Genomic DNA, 18,116 nt, shown 5'->3' on the forward strand with positions numbered 1-18,116 from the left:
TTAAATAGGTGGTCCTTAATTTTTTTTTTTTGGGCTGGTATGGCCCTTGGATTAGAATTTTTTATTTGAACCATTAGATTAAAACTAAAAACAAAACCCTACATTATCTATTCTTTTCTTCCCTCTTTGTCTCAGACTCTCATTTCATTCTTTCATCAGAATTAAAGAACGACGAAGATACAAAGGCCACAAATACGAAATCCAGCAACCAACAACGACGCCACCCTTTCGACTCTCAACGACACCACAAAAAACTAGTAGATCCCTCTCTGTGTTTGTATTTTGGTCACTCGTCATTCGATTACCACTCAAAACCGGTGGATCTATAAATTTAATTTTTTTTCTTAATAGATTTGCAAAATATGTTTATGTTAGTGAAATTTTGTGTATATATTTGTTTGGGTAATCTTCTTCCAACGGTCTTGGTCTTGCAATCTGAGACGCTCGAGCTAAGCCACACCCATTTCTCTCAGTGTTTGTTTCTTTCTTCTTTTTTGGGATTGACTCGTTAGATTTTGAATATCTTCTTCCACTCTGTTTTGTGTTCTCGGGTCTAGACGAAGAGAGAAAAATAGGTTTGATTATGGGGAGAGAGAGAGAGAGTGTGTGTGTTTATGCTGAGAACCAACAAGAAATATCAGTCGTGGGCTATGTCTGTGCTCTGCTTGTGTTTAATTCCAAGTTTATGTTTAAGTTTATTGTATGGACTTATGTATAGAATAATAAAGCACTATTTGTTGTATGGAATAATGATGCATTGCTTGTTGCCTTGTGAAATTCGGACAATTCGGGCTAACTCAATTTCAAATTATGAAGCTTGGTTCAGGTTTGGGCAACCAAGCTTGGGTTGATGGTCAGGTTTGGGCACTGCCAAACACAATTCGGGTTGGGCCTAGGCAAACCTCCAACCCGACTGAATCCCCCCAAGTTGCACTCCTAGTTGGTAGTGAAAAAAAAAAAAGGGAAAAAGACAAATTAGAGTTTTTCTTTTAGAGTTCTAAAACATTTTCCTATTTTCAATTGAAGATTAATATTAGACCATTCAGTCTGTTTCGTGGGTTTATTTTTAAGTCTCGTTTCGATGATCTGAATTATTCACATTTTAGAGTTTGTCGAGTACATTATCCTTGTAAAAAATCAAATCGATTGGATAATGAAACTTACGTGTTCAAAACAATTTTGTATAAAAAAAATAAACGGTTCATTTAAAATTGATTTGAACACGCAGTTGTTGTTATTCAGTTAACTTAGTTTTTTACAGGAATAATGTAATTGACGAATATTAAAATGTAAACGGTTCGGATCATCGAAGCAGGGCCCAAAAGTAGGCCCACATAGCGAACTAGACGGTCTAGTCTTGATCTCTAACTACTTTATCAATTTTATATTCACTCAACACGCATCTATTATAACACTCCACACATTTACTAACTATGGGCATCTCTAACTATTCATCTTTTTTCCTTGTTTTTTTTCTCATTAAATTTGAGTAAAAACTCTATTTGATATAAAGTTTTTAAAAACTCTATTTGATATTAAGTGCTCCAACGGAAGAATTTGACCTTTTATCAAAACACCGGTCAACTGAGCGAATGTCTAGCTGATCGATCGGCCAATGAATATTTTTTCACAAATTTTTGCTTAGAGGTGGACATCCGAAGGACATTCGGTAATGAAAATCTAACAGCTATAAATAGTAATTTGATAAAAGCTTCCAGACTTCCTTAATTGAGTGAAAGATTTTTGATATCCTCGATTTGATACTAATCTGATGAAATCATTGGAGCAAAAAAAAGTTAATTTTTTTAGCAAATTTAAATTTAATAAAAAAATTAATAAACCGGTCAAACAAACCCTTAATACGCAAAATTGGGTCTTACTTTTATGATTTTTTTATCTTACAACATACTAAAGCACACACAAATGTCTTCAAAATGAGTTTAACGCGGGCGCCCGGGGGAAGGAGATAAGATGGTTATTGATTTATTTTTATCATATCATTTTTTTACTTTTTTACATATTTTTCATAATAAATAAAAAATTAAATACTCAAATTACCCATAAAATACACAGTTTGTTATAAAATATATTTTAGGTTATTTAAATCATATTTATTTTATATTTTTTGTCAAAATTTTAATATGTTATTTTATCGTATTTGTTACTAAAAAAAAGTTGTTGATCTATTTTTTAAAAAACACACTAATAATTTATTTCTTAGAAACAAACATGATAAATTGAATAATTTATAATTATTGAATTAATCTAAGAGTAACAATATGAATTATTAATATCACTATATTAAGGTCCCGTTTGGGGATTTGGGTTTATAACAAAAAAAAAATTTATTATAAATTGTCACATTGCTCATTTTATTTTTTACGCGTCATTTTATAAAAATATAAAAAAAATAATTAAAATAATCAATTCCAAATTAAGCTACAAACAAACACAAATTATGTTCCATATTCAACCTAAATACAACAATTTTATGAGTTTTTTAAAAATATTTCAAAAAAGCAAACTATCTATTCAAGTAATCGACTTTTCAACTACTTAATAAATTAATTTACCATTTAAAAAATACAAGTTCAAGATATTGATATGACCTTGGATCTTGTCAAAATGAAATCGCATTTTAAATTTATAATTTTAAAAAATCAATTATTTTGATACATAGTTTTAAAAATTATTTTTTTTCATGAATAGTTTAATTTTTAAAATATTTACAAAAAAAAAAATCCCTCAAATTTTATCATTCAATCTCATTATATTCATAATTCTACCCTATCTAGTCCAATAATCAAATATAGTTATAAGTTGGGTTGCAAATAAATTAAATTGTTCGCGAGCTGGTTTGACTCGATTCGTTAAGGGTTTGACTTGACTCGACTCGTTTAACTCGAATTCGAATATTACGCTCGTTTAGTAAATGAATTGAGTTCGAATTCGAATAAGTTTGGCTCATTTATCTTTACTTAAATTATATAATAAATATATTATTTATATGTTAAATAAATCTCAAAATGTGATCTTGTAAACTGTTTAGTCCTTTTTTTTTTCTTACGAACCCAAAGGTCTCATTAAAGTAAAAATTACACAAAGGGTAGTGATTTACATGTTTGGGTTTAATTTTCTAAGGATAAAAGTTGATTTTTCTAAATGTAAAACTACACATTTGGGCAATTCGCATTATAGAGGTTTTGGATTTTCCCTCCTAGAACAAATCTCACATTACGAAAAAAATGTAACACTCTAATAACGTAACACTTTAATGTAACACTAACGTAACATCCAATGTAAAACACTAAAAAACTCTTTGATACATTTTTTCCAAACATAACAACTTAACACTCTAAAAAACCCATTAGTATACTTTTTCTAAACATAGCACTCCAATGTAATACACAAAAAAAACTCATTAGTATATTTTTTTTTCCAAACGTAGCACTTCAATCAATGTAACACACTAAAAATAAAAAAAAAATCTTAGTGTACTTTTTCCAAATGTAACACTCCAATTAATGTAATCCCAAACGTAACACTCCAATGTGACACACAAACATACTAAAAAATTTCTTAATGTAATTTTTCTAAACGTAACACTCACAATTTGAAATTATACATTTGCTCAAAACTTACTAAGGAAATTTTGTCCTCCTTTTGGAATAATTTGAATAATTTCATATTTTTTTTTAGTATTACATTAGAGTGTTACATTTAGAAAAGTACACCAAGGAAGTTTTTTGTGTGTTACATTAGAATGCTACACTAAGAAATTTTTTAGAGTGTTATATTGGAGTGTTACGTTTGGGAAAAGTATACTAAGAATTTTTTTTTGAGTGTTACATTGAAATGTTATGTTTGAGTGTTATATGAGAGTGTTATAGTTTGAAATTATACATTTTCCCAAAGTTTACTAAAGGATTTTTGTACTCCTTTTGGAATGTTTGAAAAATCCTATATTTCAAGTTATTTTTATAATCCTTTTGAAATGTTTTTCAAATAAAAAAAAATTCCCATATAAAAATTCATTATAAATTTGATTTTCAGATATTGTATACATTACCTTTCTAGCACAAAAGAAAAGAAAGAGAAGGAAACATAATAAGGGTATAACTGTAAATTTAATTTCTAAAAATATATTAAGAGTGCTGCTATTAGCACCTGTCAAAATTCTTTGGACTCCCCATTTTATAATTTTTTTTTATTACAATTATACCCTAAAGTAAAATTACATTAAAAGACATTATTAAATTAAACACCCACCTATCAATAAGAACTAATACTCTATAATATTGGACACCAACACCCACCCCCACCCCCAACCCCACCCCACCTCCATCTCCAACTCCAACTCCAACTCCAACTCCAACTCCAACTATATGTATTCCATGTTTGTAAACCCTAAACCTATTACTTTTCATAATCAACTAACATAAACCCTAAATCTATTATTTTTCATAATCATCTTAAATCTTGAATGTGTCATCTTCATTACCATCATCAACGCTATTGAACTTGAAAGTTTTGCTTCAAGTATAACGTATACTTCATCATCTTATAAGTTTATCTGAAAACACAAAGCTTGCATCATTATTACAGTGATTAATTTTTCTCTCTCTAGAGAGCAGGTTTCTTCTTCGTTTTGAGGAAGCTTTCTTCAGGGTCTTTTTCTAATTGGTGTGCGTTTTGGGAACGTTCTGGTGCTATTTACTCTGTTTTCTATTTCTGGTGTGTTGCAACTCGGTGTCTTTTGGTTTTGGGGAGTGGTTGGGTAGGTTTTTTGTCTGGTCTTTTGGGGAAAATGAGGTATATTTCCTTTCTCATTGTTTCTTTCTTGGGATGGCAGGGACTACTGGGGCTTTGCTCGAGAAAGGAGCTGGACTGACAGTAGTGATACTGGAGTAGAAAGTGAATTTTCTAAAGAACGGCGCTCTGCTTTTTCTCCTCATGCGTATATTCCACTATCCTCGTATCATCCTCAGTGCGGAGTGAGTATGGAAATGGATGAGGATATCTGGGGTGTGGGTCGTAGTCTTTATCAAAACTGTTTAGTTGGTTGCGTACATGATATAAGGGAGTTCAATGTCTATCTCATGCAATCTTACCTAGATGATTTGTGGTAACTGGATGGCTTTATGCATGTTATTGGTCGTAGTAAGAATGTCTACATTCTCTCTTTTGAGCATGAAGATGATTTACAAAGGGTGGTCGCCAATGGAACTTATGCTGTTGCTGGAGCTTTTTTCACTGTCGATTATTGGCGACCACGGCTAGTGCTAGAGAAGCTAGTTATTTCTAAAGCTGCGATATGGGTTAGATTGGTGGGGTTACCGCTTGAATGTTATACATACGAGGCTGGCCTTTGTTTGGGTAAGGCTATCGGAGAGGTCCTTCAGGTTGATGTGAACCCTCTTTTTCCTCAGAATATTCGTTACTTGAGGATTAAGGTGTGGATTTATTTGGAGGCACCGTTGATTAGTGGTTTTTTTCCTCAAGTTCCCAGATGGCACTCATCATTGGATTGAATGTCAATATGAACGTCTTTGTCGATTGTGCCGAAAATGTGGAAGGATTGGTCATACGGATGGACAGTGTGCAACACCCTTTCTAGAAGGTCAACATCTTATTCAAACTCATCTAGCTAGTGTGGCTCAACGCTTGGGGACTAGAGTGATTCATCAAGAAAACCAACTGATGTATACGTCCAGAATTCGGGCGAATGCTCATCGGGCAGATAGACGGTCAACACAGTTAGCTCGTCGCACCACCATGAGGCATGTTTCTGAAACTGGTATTGCACATGGTAAGGGTGGGTCGATTCCGACTCGTTTCGACCATACCAATTATTTTCATGACTCGGAGCTTGTAGCGGATCAAGTTTTGGTACCGGAGCAAGCGAAGGATGGAAGGCATTTTCTGGATAATTCTATGCAAACCGATGTAATAAGTGACCAGCTACAAAAAGATGGGGTGGCTGACCACTCTGAGTCAACTTAGGCTCTTGAACCACTACCCAACGACCCAGTAAACTCAGTAGTTGAATTAGAATTAATGTGGAATAAATGGGCTGAAGGATTGCAATCTTTGGGTATTAATGCTAGACGGCTCATGATTGATGGTGATCACTTTGAAAGGATGGAGCTACGGCGAGTAGGACAATGGTCTGCAGAGATGAGGATAGAACTGATGGGCCAAAGATTTTTTGAATTTTCAAACTGGGACCATACAGTTCAGTTCATTCCACCGCATGGAGTAGGCCGCAGATTAAATATCCCATATGGAGAACACCATTTGGGCCTCAGGAGAGGGGGCTGTCTCAGTCTAGTGGGTCTCAACCAGGGGCTTCTAGTTCACATGGGCCAAGTCCCTTAACTCCTTCTGCCGATGACAGTTTGGTACACGAATTGTTTGTTGGGCCTCCACTTAAAAGGCGTCATTTGGGTCTCCACCAAGATGTAGTTGTTGCTTATTACTTCGAGGGTGTGACTGAGGTGGAAGGAAGGTGCGAGGAGGAGGAGTCTTACACCCGTGATATCGGTGGCATGTCGGATTCGGTTGTGTTAGTGCATTACGGTGGCCGACGCAGAAGGAAAGCTCACCATGGTTTAATCAATAGCAGGCTACTTTCGGTTCGGGCCCCCAAAGACCATATTCCTCCGCTGGGTGCTGTTTCTCATATGCCAGATGCAGTTTTATGGCGTCACCAGCAAGGCTCTAGATCACAAAGAGATCTAGTCAGATCTGGGAGATATCAGAAGCGGCCATTGCTGGGCCAACGTAAGGATTGCAGGCTGGTTGAAGATGGTTTCTTCCGATGGCGTAAACGCCGTCTCAAACCCAAGACGTTCGTCATACAAAGGAGTGTGGGGGGATCGGAGTCGGGTTACAATTCGGAGCATAGTTCAACGGCTAATAGTGAGCAGTCCATGCATCCTGCCCATTGATCTGAGTTGCAGCGCTGTTTTATTGACCAAGAGGCGGCACGGATGGAAGATCTCGAGATTTCTTCACCAGATCAGGTTCATGATGGGGTTTCTCAGGAGGTTATCCCACAATAACCTCCTCTGGCGCCATGAGGTTATTTAGCTAGAACTAGAGGGGTTTGGGTCATCCTTTTACAGTTCAAACAGTTAAACAATTGACCCAAAAGTGGAGGCCAAATTTCCTTTTCTTAAGTGAAACAAAAAAATTAGCCCATCAGGTGGATTTTTTGGGGATGTCTCTGGGTTATAAGCATAGCTTTGGCATGAATTATCAGGGTAGTAGGGAAGGCTTATGGACTGCTTGGGATGATAACTATGATATGGTTGGTGTGGAAGCTTCCGATCGATTGTTGATTTTGGAAGTATTGGATAAGCTTATGGGTAAGTGGTATCTTTTCTTGGTTTATGGGCCCCCTATTACGAAAGATAGAGAAACTTTTTGGTTGGAGTTAGAACAGAAAATTCGAAGCTGTGCGTGGCCGGTTGTGCTTGTTGGGGATTTTAATCAGGTGAGAAATTTGGTTGAAAAATGGAGCCCTACGCACTGCAGAATTAGAGGTGAGATTTTATTTAATAATCTGATCTTTAATACGCAACTGATTGAAATCCTGTAGATACCCCATTTTTGACCGTCCTCAAGACTTGGACGTCACCATTGGAACACTTGGTGATTACCTTTGTTTGTGTTCGTCTTGAGTTCCCGAAGGTCTCGGTTGCGCGCCTTGCCTCAAGATCTCTCGACTTGACCGTGTTGTGTCTGGTTTTGCACCAAACACTTGTGTTCTGCCTTGGAAGGGCAGGGAATGCCTTGTGAGGCATCCCCACACATCACCGGCCATGGCTCGAGGCCACCGGCCAGTGATTTTATGCCATCGACAATATATATTGCCGGTCGGCATTCTTTGTTGCCGGTCGGTCATTTATTTTGTCAAAATGGCAATTTTGGATGGCCGATCACTGTTCATCTACTTTTAGTAGATATTTTGTGCCAGCTGTGATAGCTGGCACCCACTTTGTTCCCCTCCATACGTGTATGGAGGGATTTCCCTCTTGGATGGCTTGTTTTGGAAGCCTTACAAGAGGGAGTTGCCTATAAGAAGAGGCTTCCTCTCTTGGCATTAGGGTTACAAAAAATTTCAGAGGGAGCTCTGGATTAGGGTTAGGGTTGATACATATTTCCTATCTCTATATCTCTCTCTTGTGTGTGTCTAGTGTGTGTTTGTCCATACTATTGCACACAAACACATAGAGTTACACCTTCTCTTGGTTGTTGAAGGACCAGAGGGTTGTTCTTGGTGTTCTTGACTGGATTTGAGCTCAAGGAGGAAACAAGATCATCATTTGTGAAGGAGGACTTCAAGGGTAAGAAACTAGCCCCTTTTTATCCCATTTTTGCACACTACTTTTACCTATCTTGAAACTATTTTTTGGCTTTGCATATAATACATAAAAGTTTTGTTTTTAAGGCCTCTAAATAGTTTGTTAAGAGTGTTTTAAGCTTTGGGGTTGTTTGACCCCTCTTAAGCCTTGTTTGGCCCTTGTTTTGTGCTATTTTGTGTGAGCTCCGGGACTTTGGTGTTTGGGCCTCCTCACCACTGAAATCTTGAGGGATTTCAGTGGTAAGGATGGTGCTTTGAGGTCCCAAGAAGGAGAGGGCCACCCCCTCTCCTTGTTGTCCTTGAAAAGGACCATTTTCGCCTCTTGAGGGAGCACCTAGCTTAGGCTCTTGTTGGCCATGCCTTAGCTGTTATTTATGCTTATTTTGCCATGAAATAGCATTGTTTTAAGTTGGTTTTGGTACACCATGCTTTCTTAGCATACATGCCTTGTAATGCCATTTTGTTGCCTTAACATGCCTTAGGTTGTAAACCATTATTCTAGCATGTTTTAGGCTTGGCTTTGTGAAGCTTTCGTGTTTATTTTGCCATGCTTAAGGTCTGTCCTTAGTTGTTTGGGTCGACTTTGGCATGCATTGTATAGCCCTTTTGCATTTTGGCTTGTTGGCCTTAAGGGTGTGAGTGTATAGCATGCATTACTTGCTTTGATTTAGTGGGTTGGGACCATTTTCCATGTCATTTCAGTCCACTTAGTATGCTTGTATGCTTGCATTTCATGGTCCCTTTGATGTGTCAAAGGCTTGTGTTGCATGCTCCATGTTTTGGTCATTGTGCATGCTTTTGAATCCAAGTCATTTAGATGCCATCTAAGTAATCTTTTGGGCTTTGTTTTATGTGCTAAAACTCTGTTTTGGGTCATTGAATTCATGCCATGTTTGGTCTTGTTAAGTGTGGTTCAATACCCCTTTAGCTTGCTTTGAATCTTGGACTTTGCTTGCATACCTTGATTGCATTGTTTGGGTTGGTTTGGCACCATGTTCTTGCATGATTTTCAAAGCTTAATTTACATGCTAATTGTCCATTTTATGCCTCTTTCAAGTGTGCTTGAGAGTTGCCCTTTTGTGCTTAAGTATTAGCCCTTTTACATGTGCATGTGTGTGCGTGTGTTGGCCTCCATGTTTGAGCACTTTGGCCACTGATTTAGGCTTGTTTGAGAATTGCCTAATCATGTTTAAGTCCATCTCTTTGCTTGTTTGCATGCTCACCTCACATGGTTGCTTGCATACTTGTATGTACACATTGCATTGCCATGTTGCATCCTTAGCTCGCATGCCTAGGTTGCATTGCATTGTGCATGCATTGCCTCACCTCTTGAAGTGAGTCATGATAGAGGTAGAAGCCCCTTGGTTTGACTATGTGCATTGTATTACATTTGAAATGAAAAATGCACAACTTGGTCTCTTGGGCTATCACGCATTGAAATGCGCCCTTGATGGTCCGAGAACCAAGGACCATGTCCCTTTGAGTCATAAACATGATAAGGGATATGGTCGGTGCATACATTGCTTGAAATGCATTGCCATGCTGTGCCTTGCCCTCTGCTGCTGTCAATTGCAGGTTCTGCAGACATTCTTGGCCGACCGGCAGTATTCAGTGCCGACCGACCATAAATCCGTGGCCGATAGCTTCATCAACAGCCGATGATCACATCTTACTGCCGGTGGCCATTCTCCTTAGCCGATGGTGTCTCCCAATGTCCAGGGAAGCAATTCTGAGACTTTGGCAGTTTTCAGAGGGGCAGAGCAGGGAAAACAGAGGCAACTTACGCATGGCAGTGGACTTCCGAGCAAGACCCAAGCACGCGTGCATTGAGCCCTCTTCCCGAGGCCCTTTTTCTTGCTTTCTTAAATTAATTAATTTGTTTAATTAATTTAGTTGGTCTGTAATAATTAATTAGCTAGGATAGTTAATTCACTATTCGAATTGTATTATTCTTTTGGTCCCTCCGAGCAAGGGTGAATTTGTAATAAGTGTGGGTGAGTGTGTGCATGTCTTCAAACCCCCACTTCTTTCTCCCTTTTACTTATCTGCTTTGATGGTTAGTAATAGGTCATGTTTAATTTAGCATACCTTATGCTATGCATACGTGCATCATTCATCAATATTGCATGCACCGGGCTCGGCGCATCATGCTAACTGCATTAGTATTTCAAATCTAACTTGAATACATACTACTTGTGCATTTTCACATGTCATTCATAGACTAGCCGAGCCTACTCTAGTGACATTCCGTATGCGTTGCATTAGACATTTAAACATGGACTTGGATCATGCATTGATTGCTAACGAGTTCTTTGTTTTGGCACGGAGTACGATGTAAGTAGTTATGCTTTAGCATCCTTGCATGCGTGTGAGTGTTGCCATGATAGCATGATTACCATGAGGCTAGCTGCTTATGTGATATAAATGCTTGAATGCCTGTGGGTGAAGGTTGGATTGTCTGAGTTGGAATAGCTCATTGAAATCCGTGTTGTAGCCTACTTGCGAGTAGCAAATTCCAAAACATTTTTCCAAAACAAACGGATATGCAATGCTTATTCCCAAATTAGGCAATCTAGTCTATACTTTTGTGCTGTGCGCATAACATAGTAATTCTAGGCTAATAATCGGGATAAGAACACATAACGTTTTCAAAAACGAATATCACGGTTAGTAGAGGCCGATCTTCGAATCGGGCGAGAGGAGGTGCTCATAGCTGACCTTCCCCAATCGTACCCTAGCTCCCGAGCCGAGACAACTTTGGTGATCATGGACACATGGCCTTTGGCACCGAGTCAGGGTTTCCTAAATTCCCCCTTAAAAAAATATTTAGGTGGCGACTCTGTATCTGACAAAGCAGTCCATGTTTGGCACTTCTTTTCTAAAAATCTGTTTTCTCAAAACAATTTGCTGGATTTGGACTCTTTGGTTCAAATTAAGAACCGTGACACAAAATCGAGTCTGAACTGTAGCGAGGTCCCTCGCGGACGTGTCTACAAATCCCAAATCAAGGGATGTGGTATACTTGGGGCAATAACAGAGCTGATTCGGATATTATTTATGAAAGGCTGGATTGGGTGTTGGTCTCAACAGACTGGTTTGAAAAATTCCCAAGTGCTTCGCTCATTGTTTTACCTATTCAACGGTCGGATCACAGTCCGTTGATATTTGACACAAATTTGGTGTTCAGATCCTCTAAGAGGGTTCGGCGTTTTAAAGCAATCTGGTTGAATGATGAATCATTGTATCAAATTATTCCGCGAGCGTGGAATGTTTCGGTTCCCGGCTCTAGCCAATTTGCTGTGTGTCGAAAGCAGCAGATTGTCTTTAATCATCTACGTAATTGGAGTAGTTTGTCATATCGGAGTTTGCAGAGGCAAATTAACGAGGTACGGGTGTTACTGCAGCAAAAACAGAGGCACATTCGAAGCATGGCTGATTCGGATGCGGACTGGAATCTTCGGCAATGCCTAGATGAGCTCCTGAACAAACAAGAATTATATTGGGCTCAACGTTCTAAGCAGCACTGGTTATAATTGGGGGACAAGAATACTAGGTTTTTTCATCAAATGGCCTCTTGGAAGAAGAAGAAGGTTCAAATTCTTGTTCTACAACGGGAGGATGGAGTTCTACTCATAGACCAGAAAGAGATTCATCAAGCTTTTATCAATCATTTCAAAGCTTTGTTTCACTGTGATGCTCCACTTCCTACTCTGACTCGGTCATATCCAGGTGCTTTTCCTACTCATTTTGATTTACTTTCTGTCTTTAGTTGTAAACTAAGTGAGACCCATCAAAATTTATTGAATCTCCCATTTAATGAGGCTGAAATCAAAACTGCGGTTTTTCAAATGGGGAAACTAAAAGCTCCGGGGCCTGATGGTTTCATTGCGGGGTTTTATCAAAACTATTGGAGTATTGTTGGACCTTCAATTGTTGAAACAGTGCTGGCTTTTCTCCAGTTGGGTTATTTGCTTAAGGAGTTTAATAAACCTTTCATTTGCTTAATCCTGAAGATTAAGGACCCGATGACTGTTAATGATTTTAGACCGATTAGCCTTTGCAACGTGATCTACAAAATTGGGTCTAAAGTGTTGGCCAATCGACTGCGTGAGGTGCTGCCCCATTTAATTGCCCCTAACCAAAGTGCTTTTCTTCAAGGTCGCATTATTTCTGATAATATCTTGATTGCTCACAAGTTGATTGAATTTATTCGGCATACTAAAAAAGGGCGTAAAATATTTTTTGGTCTAAAGTTGGACATGAATAAAGCCTATGACCAGGTCAATTGGGAGTTTTTACTTTTTGTCTTTCGGTGTATGGATTTTAGTGATCATTGGGTAAAGTTGATCCATCAATGTGTTTCCACAGTTTCTTTTTCCGTTTTACTTAATGGTCACCCCTCGGAATTTTTCACCCCAAAAGCTAGGCTACGTCAAGGGGATCCATTGTCGCCTTATTTGTTCATTCTGGTTATGCAAGCTTTATCAAAGGGGTTAACTCATTTTGCACAACAAGGTATTTGTCGAGGTATTGCTATTAGTAGGCACTCCCCGCCAGTCTCTCATTTGATGTTTGTTGATGATTGTTTTTGTTAGAAATTGAGCGCCCATGTGGCATGACCCTTTGAACCTGAACCTTATCCATATAAGTTTGAATTTGAATTCAAAACTTATTTGGATAACCATTCAGGATATCTATATCTATCATATCAATAGATATGGATAGATGGATAGATTGATATATATGTGGTTATATATCAGATTATATGGTTAATCTATGAGATACGTATATCAGATATACGTTATGTGGTTTTTATTCATAACCATTTTTCTCATACTCTCTCTCTGACTCTCTCCCGGAAAACAACGATCAAGCCATTTTGCACTGTGACTTGTGTGGGTAATACTCATTTTGTACTATCACTCCACTGCTGGATTCGTTGACTAATCAGATTTAGGAAGCACTTGATTTACCCACGAGGTTGTGTCATTAAGGTATGATCCGAATTATTTTTATCCGCTGCGTTAATTTATAATGTTTTATGATTTACATTGGTATCAAAGCCTATATGGGTTTTTTCGTGCTTATTTTTTTATGCATTAAAATATGTGTATTTTTTTTATATAAATATATACACATTATATGCATGAAAATTAATGGAGGAGAAAGATGAAGTGCACGGTTTTTTGCACTTCAACTCTCATTGATTGAGAATGTGATACACTTCATTTTATATTCATTAAATGTTATTTTTAATGCCATAAATGTTTTTATTGTGAAAAATGGAGTCCGACAGTACAAAAATCGAACCAGAAAACACCCTGGAAGGCGGAGCGTGGGCCTCACGCGCCACCTGACGCCGTGGGAGGCTTCCACGCGCTCTCACGCACCTCTGTGAGTTCTTACGTGCTCTCACGCGCCTCCATGAGCCTCCGCAAGCGCGCTGTTCCGCGCTTTCCACGGGCGCGCCCTCTGCGCCACACACGCGTGCCTGTAGACACCCTATTTTTGACCGTCCTCAAGACTTGGACGTCACCGCTTGAACACTCGGTGATCATCCATGTTTGTGTTCGTCCTGAGTTCCCGGAGGTCTCGGCTACGCGCCTTGCCTCAAGATCTCTCGACTCGACTGTTTTGTGTTTGGTTTTGCACCAAACACTTGTGTTTTGCCTTGGAGGGGCAGGGAATGGCTTGTGAGCCATCCCCACACTCCACCGGCCATGGCTTGAGGCCACCAGCTGTGTTTTGTTGCCACCGCCAAATGCTTGGCCGGTCGGCACTATAGATGGCCGGCCGACTATCTTTTTTTGGTCAATTTCACTTTTGGCCAGCCGACTACTGTGCATCTGCTTTTGCAGATATTTTCATGCAGCTGGCATGCACTTGGCTTCCCTCCATACACGTGTATGGAGGGATTTCCCCCTTAGCTAGCTTGTCTTGTAAGCTTACAAGATTGAAGCTCTATAAGAGGAGGCCTCCTCTCCCTCTTTGAAGGGTTAGACAATTTAGACAACATTTTCAGAGCTTGAGCTTTAGGGTTAGGGTTTACATATATCCTCTATCCTCTATCTCTATATCTCTCTCTCTTGTGTTTAGTGTGTGTTTAGTCTTATTTTTGTGCACAAACACCCACCATCACACCTTTTCTTGGAGTTGAGGCCCTTGAGGGTTGTTTTTGGATTTGTGGAGCTGGTTTGAGCTTGAAGAACCAGCTGGTTCACCATTGGTGAAGAGAGTCTACAAGGGTAAGAAACTTGTCCCTTTATTTCCCATTTTTGCATTGCATTTTTGCCTACCTTGCATCTGTTTTTGAGCTTTGTGTATAACATATAAAAGTTCTGATTTTTAGTGCTCTAAATAGTTGGTTAAGGTTGCTTTAAGCTTTGGGGTGGTTTGACCCCTCTCAAACCTTGAAAGGCTCCATTTTGTGCCATTTTGGTTGAGCTCCGGGACCATTGTGTTTGGGCCTCCTCACCACTGAAATCTTGAGGGATTTCAGTGATGAGGATGGTGCCTTGAGGTCCTAGGAAGGAGAGGGCCACCCCCTCTCCTTGTTGTCATTGAAAAGGGCCCTTTTTTGCCTCTTGAGGGAGCATCTAGTCTAAGTGTGTGTTGGCCATGCCTTAGCTGATTTTCATGCTTATTATGTCATAATATGCCTCTGTTTTTAGTCGGTTTGGACACACCTTGCTTGTTTAGCATACATGTCTTGTAATGCCATATTGTAGCCTTAACATGCATCTAGGTTTTAACCCTTGTTCAAGCATGCTTTTGGCCTAGCTTTGTGAAGCTTTTGTACTTGTTTTGCCATGTTTAAGGTCTGTTTTTTGTTGTTTTGGTCAACCATAACATGTATTGCATAGCTCTTTTGCATCGTTAGCTTGTAGGCTTTAAGTATGTGAAGTGTTGAGTATGCATTGTTTGATTTATTTTAGTGGTTTGGCACCACTTATGGCATCATTTCAGTCCCCATGACATGCTTGTATGCTTGCCTTTGATGCCTCTTTGATGCCTTGAAAGCTTGTGTTGTACACTCCATGTTTTGGCAACTATGCATGCTTTTGGATTTGAGCCATTTAGATGCCACCTAGATGTGTTGTTGGCTTTGTTTTAATATGTTAAAACTCTGTTTTTGATCATTTAATTCATGCCATGTTTAGTTTTGTTAAGGGTAGTTTGATGCCTCCCTTAGCTTACCTTGGGTTTTGGATCTTGGTTGCATGTCTTGACTTATCCTGTTTAATTGATTTGGCATCATATTTAACATGATTTCAGGGCTTAATGTGCATACTAATTGTCCATGTTTAGTCTCTTTTAAGTGTGCTTAAAATTTGCTTTTTTTATGTGTTTAAGTGTTGGCCTATTAACATGCGCATGTGTGTGTGTGTGTTGGACCTCACTTCCATAGCATTGGCCACTGTTTTAGGCTTGTTTGAGAGTCACCTAATTTAGTCTAAGTCTATCCCTTTGCATGTTGTTGTATGCCCACCTTGTATGTTGTTGCATATTTGTGTGTTGTTGCATGATTGGAGTTGCATGATTGAATGAAGTCACATGCTTGCTTGCATGCTCGAACACCCACATTGTGCCTTGCATACTTGTTAGTTGCATTGTCTCATGCCCTATGTCTTGCATAACCATTGTATGTCTTGTATGCTTCTTAGCATTGTCCATGTTGCATACTAGTCGACATGCTTAGGATTGCATTGCATTGGCACGCATGCTTCGCCTCTTGAATTGCTTATGATAGAGGTTGAGTTCAATTTGCTTGATTATGTGCATTGCATTCCATATCAACATGCACACTTGATTCTTTGAGCCACCATGCATGGAAATGCATGATTGGTGGCCCGAGAATCGAGGCCCATCCCCCTTTGAGTCATAAATATGATAAGGAGTGTGGTTGGTGCATACATTGCTTGAAATGCATTGCCATGCCAAGTTCTGTCCTCTGTTGCTGTCAAACCAGTTTTTGCAGGAAGATTTGGCCGGCCGGCCATCTTAAGTGCCGACCGGCCATCCATAAGCAGCCGATGGATTAATTTGTGGCCGGTGACCATTCTCCATGGCCGGTGATCAATTCCCTCAGCCGGTGGTGTTCCACAACACTCAGGGAAGCAACCTTGAGATTTGTGTAGTCTTCAGAGAAGGATAACAGTCAAAGCAGAGGCAACTTGTGCATAGCAGTGACTTTTCAAGCGGAGCCGAGCACGCATTGCATTGGGCCCTCTTCCCGAGACTGTTTATTGCTTTCATTAGATTAGTCAATTTGTTAATTAATTAATTGGTCTGTAATATTTAATTAGCTAGAGTAGTTAATTACTTATTCGGTTTGTATTATTCTTTCGGTCCCTCCGAGCGAGGGCAAATTTGTAATAAGTGTGGGTGCGTGTGTGCATGTCTTCCAACCCCCACTTCTTTCTCCCTTTTACTTACCTGCTTTTGATGGTTAGTATTAGGACATGTTTACTTTAGCATACCTTATGCTATGCATGCGTGCATCATTCATTAGTCTTGCATGCACCAGGCTCGGCGCATCATGCTAACTGCATAAAGTATTTCAAATCTAACTTGAATATATGCTATCTGTGCATTTTCACATGTCATCCTTAGATTAGCCGAGCCTATTCTAGATTGCATTCTGTATGCGTTGCATTAGCCACTTAACGTGGACTTGGATCATGCATTGATTGCTAACATGTTCTTGTCTTGGCTCGGAGTACATTGTAAGTATTTTTATGCTTTAGCATCTCGCATGAGTGTGAATGTCAACATGACAGCATACTTACCATGTGGCTAGATGCTTATGTGATATAAACTGCTTGAATGCCTGTGGATGAAGGTTGGGTTGTTTGAGTTGGAACAACTCGTTGAAATCCGTGCTTTAGCCTACTTGCAAGTAGCAAATTTCAAACTGTTTTTCAAACAAACGGATATGCAATGCTTCGTTCCAATTCAGGCGATTTGGTCTATACTTGTTTGCTATGCGCATAACATAGTGAATCTAGGCTAATAACCGGAATAAGAACACATAACGTTTTCAAAAACGGATATCACGGTTAGTAGAGGCCGATCTTCGGATCGGGCGAGAGGGGGTGCTCATAGCTGACCTTCTCCAATCGTACCCAAGCTCCCGAGCCGAGGCAACTTTGGTGATGACGGACACGTGGCCTTTGGCACCGAGTCAGGGTTTCTTAAATTCCCCCATAAAAAATATTTAGGTGGCGACTCTGTATATGGCAAAGCAGTCCATGTTTGGCACTTATTTTCTTTCAAAATCTGTTTTTCTCAAAACAAATTGCCGGATTTGGACTCTTTGGTTCAGATTTAGAACCGTGACAATTTGAGAGTCCGAACTGTAGTGAACCCAAAACGAACAGAACGGGACTCGTCCTCCCGGGGCGTTCGGGGACGTCTACAGCACCGCGCGTTGAGCCGCGAGCCGAGCCGCATGCTGAGCCGCGCCGTTTTTCCTCTGCCGGCTTGGCTGCTAATGTAAGGGTCTGTTTGTTTTGTTTTTAAATTCAGAATTACGTTAAATGGTCATAATTAATTCGTTATAGCTTTGTTTTAAACGTGGTTAGTACCGTTAGACTCAGAATTATATTTTCTATCTTTTGTAAAATTTTGAAAATTTTATGAAAATAAAAAGTATTTTTCCTGTGATTATAATTTATTATTTATGCTTTAAAATGCTTTTGGTATTGCATAAGTTATTTTCTGGGGTTGAATTTTTTATTGTAGACTT

At 39.1% G+C, this 18,116-nt stretch overlaps 1 protein-coding gene across 1 annotated transcript; it reads left to right on the forward strand.

Annotated features, from left to right (window-relative positions):
• Positions 1-6,992: 6,992 nt before the first annotated feature.
• Positions 6,993-11,901, forward strand: LOC145799325 (uncharacterized). The gene is made up of 3 exons (XM_082888877.1): positions 6,993-7,049; positions 7,265-7,370; positions 11,459-11,901. The coding sequence occupies exons 1-3, from the start codon at positions 6,993-6,995 to the stop codon at positions 11,899-11,901; spliced, it is 606 nt and encodes a 201-aa protein (XP_082745003.1).
• Positions 11,902-18,116: the final 6,215 nt, after the last annotated feature.

This window comes from Camellia sinensis, chromosome 9 (assembly GCF_055761805.1).
Source record: "Camellia sinensis isolate YWXY chromosome 9, ASM5576180v1, whole genome shotgun sequence".
In the NCBI taxonomy this organism is placed as follows: domain Eukaryota; kingdom Viridiplantae; phylum Streptophyta; class Magnoliopsida; order Ericales; family Theaceae; genus Camellia; species Camellia sinensis.

Excerpts from the sequence above, each read along its gene's own strand:
- LOC145799325 (XM_082888877.1), top strand. The coding sequence starts at position 6,993 with ATGGAAGATCTCGAGATTTCTTCACCAGATCAGGTTCATGATGGGGTT. Across the intron at positions 7,050-7,264 it reads ATGATGGGGTTTCTCAGGAG|GGTAGTAGGGAAGGCTTATG; the intron begins GTTATCCCACAA and ends ATGAATTATCAG. Across the intron at positions 7,371-11,458 it reads AGTATTGGATAAGCTTATGG|ACTGGTTTGAAAAATTCCCA; the intron begins GTAAGTGGTATC and ends TGGTCTCAACAG.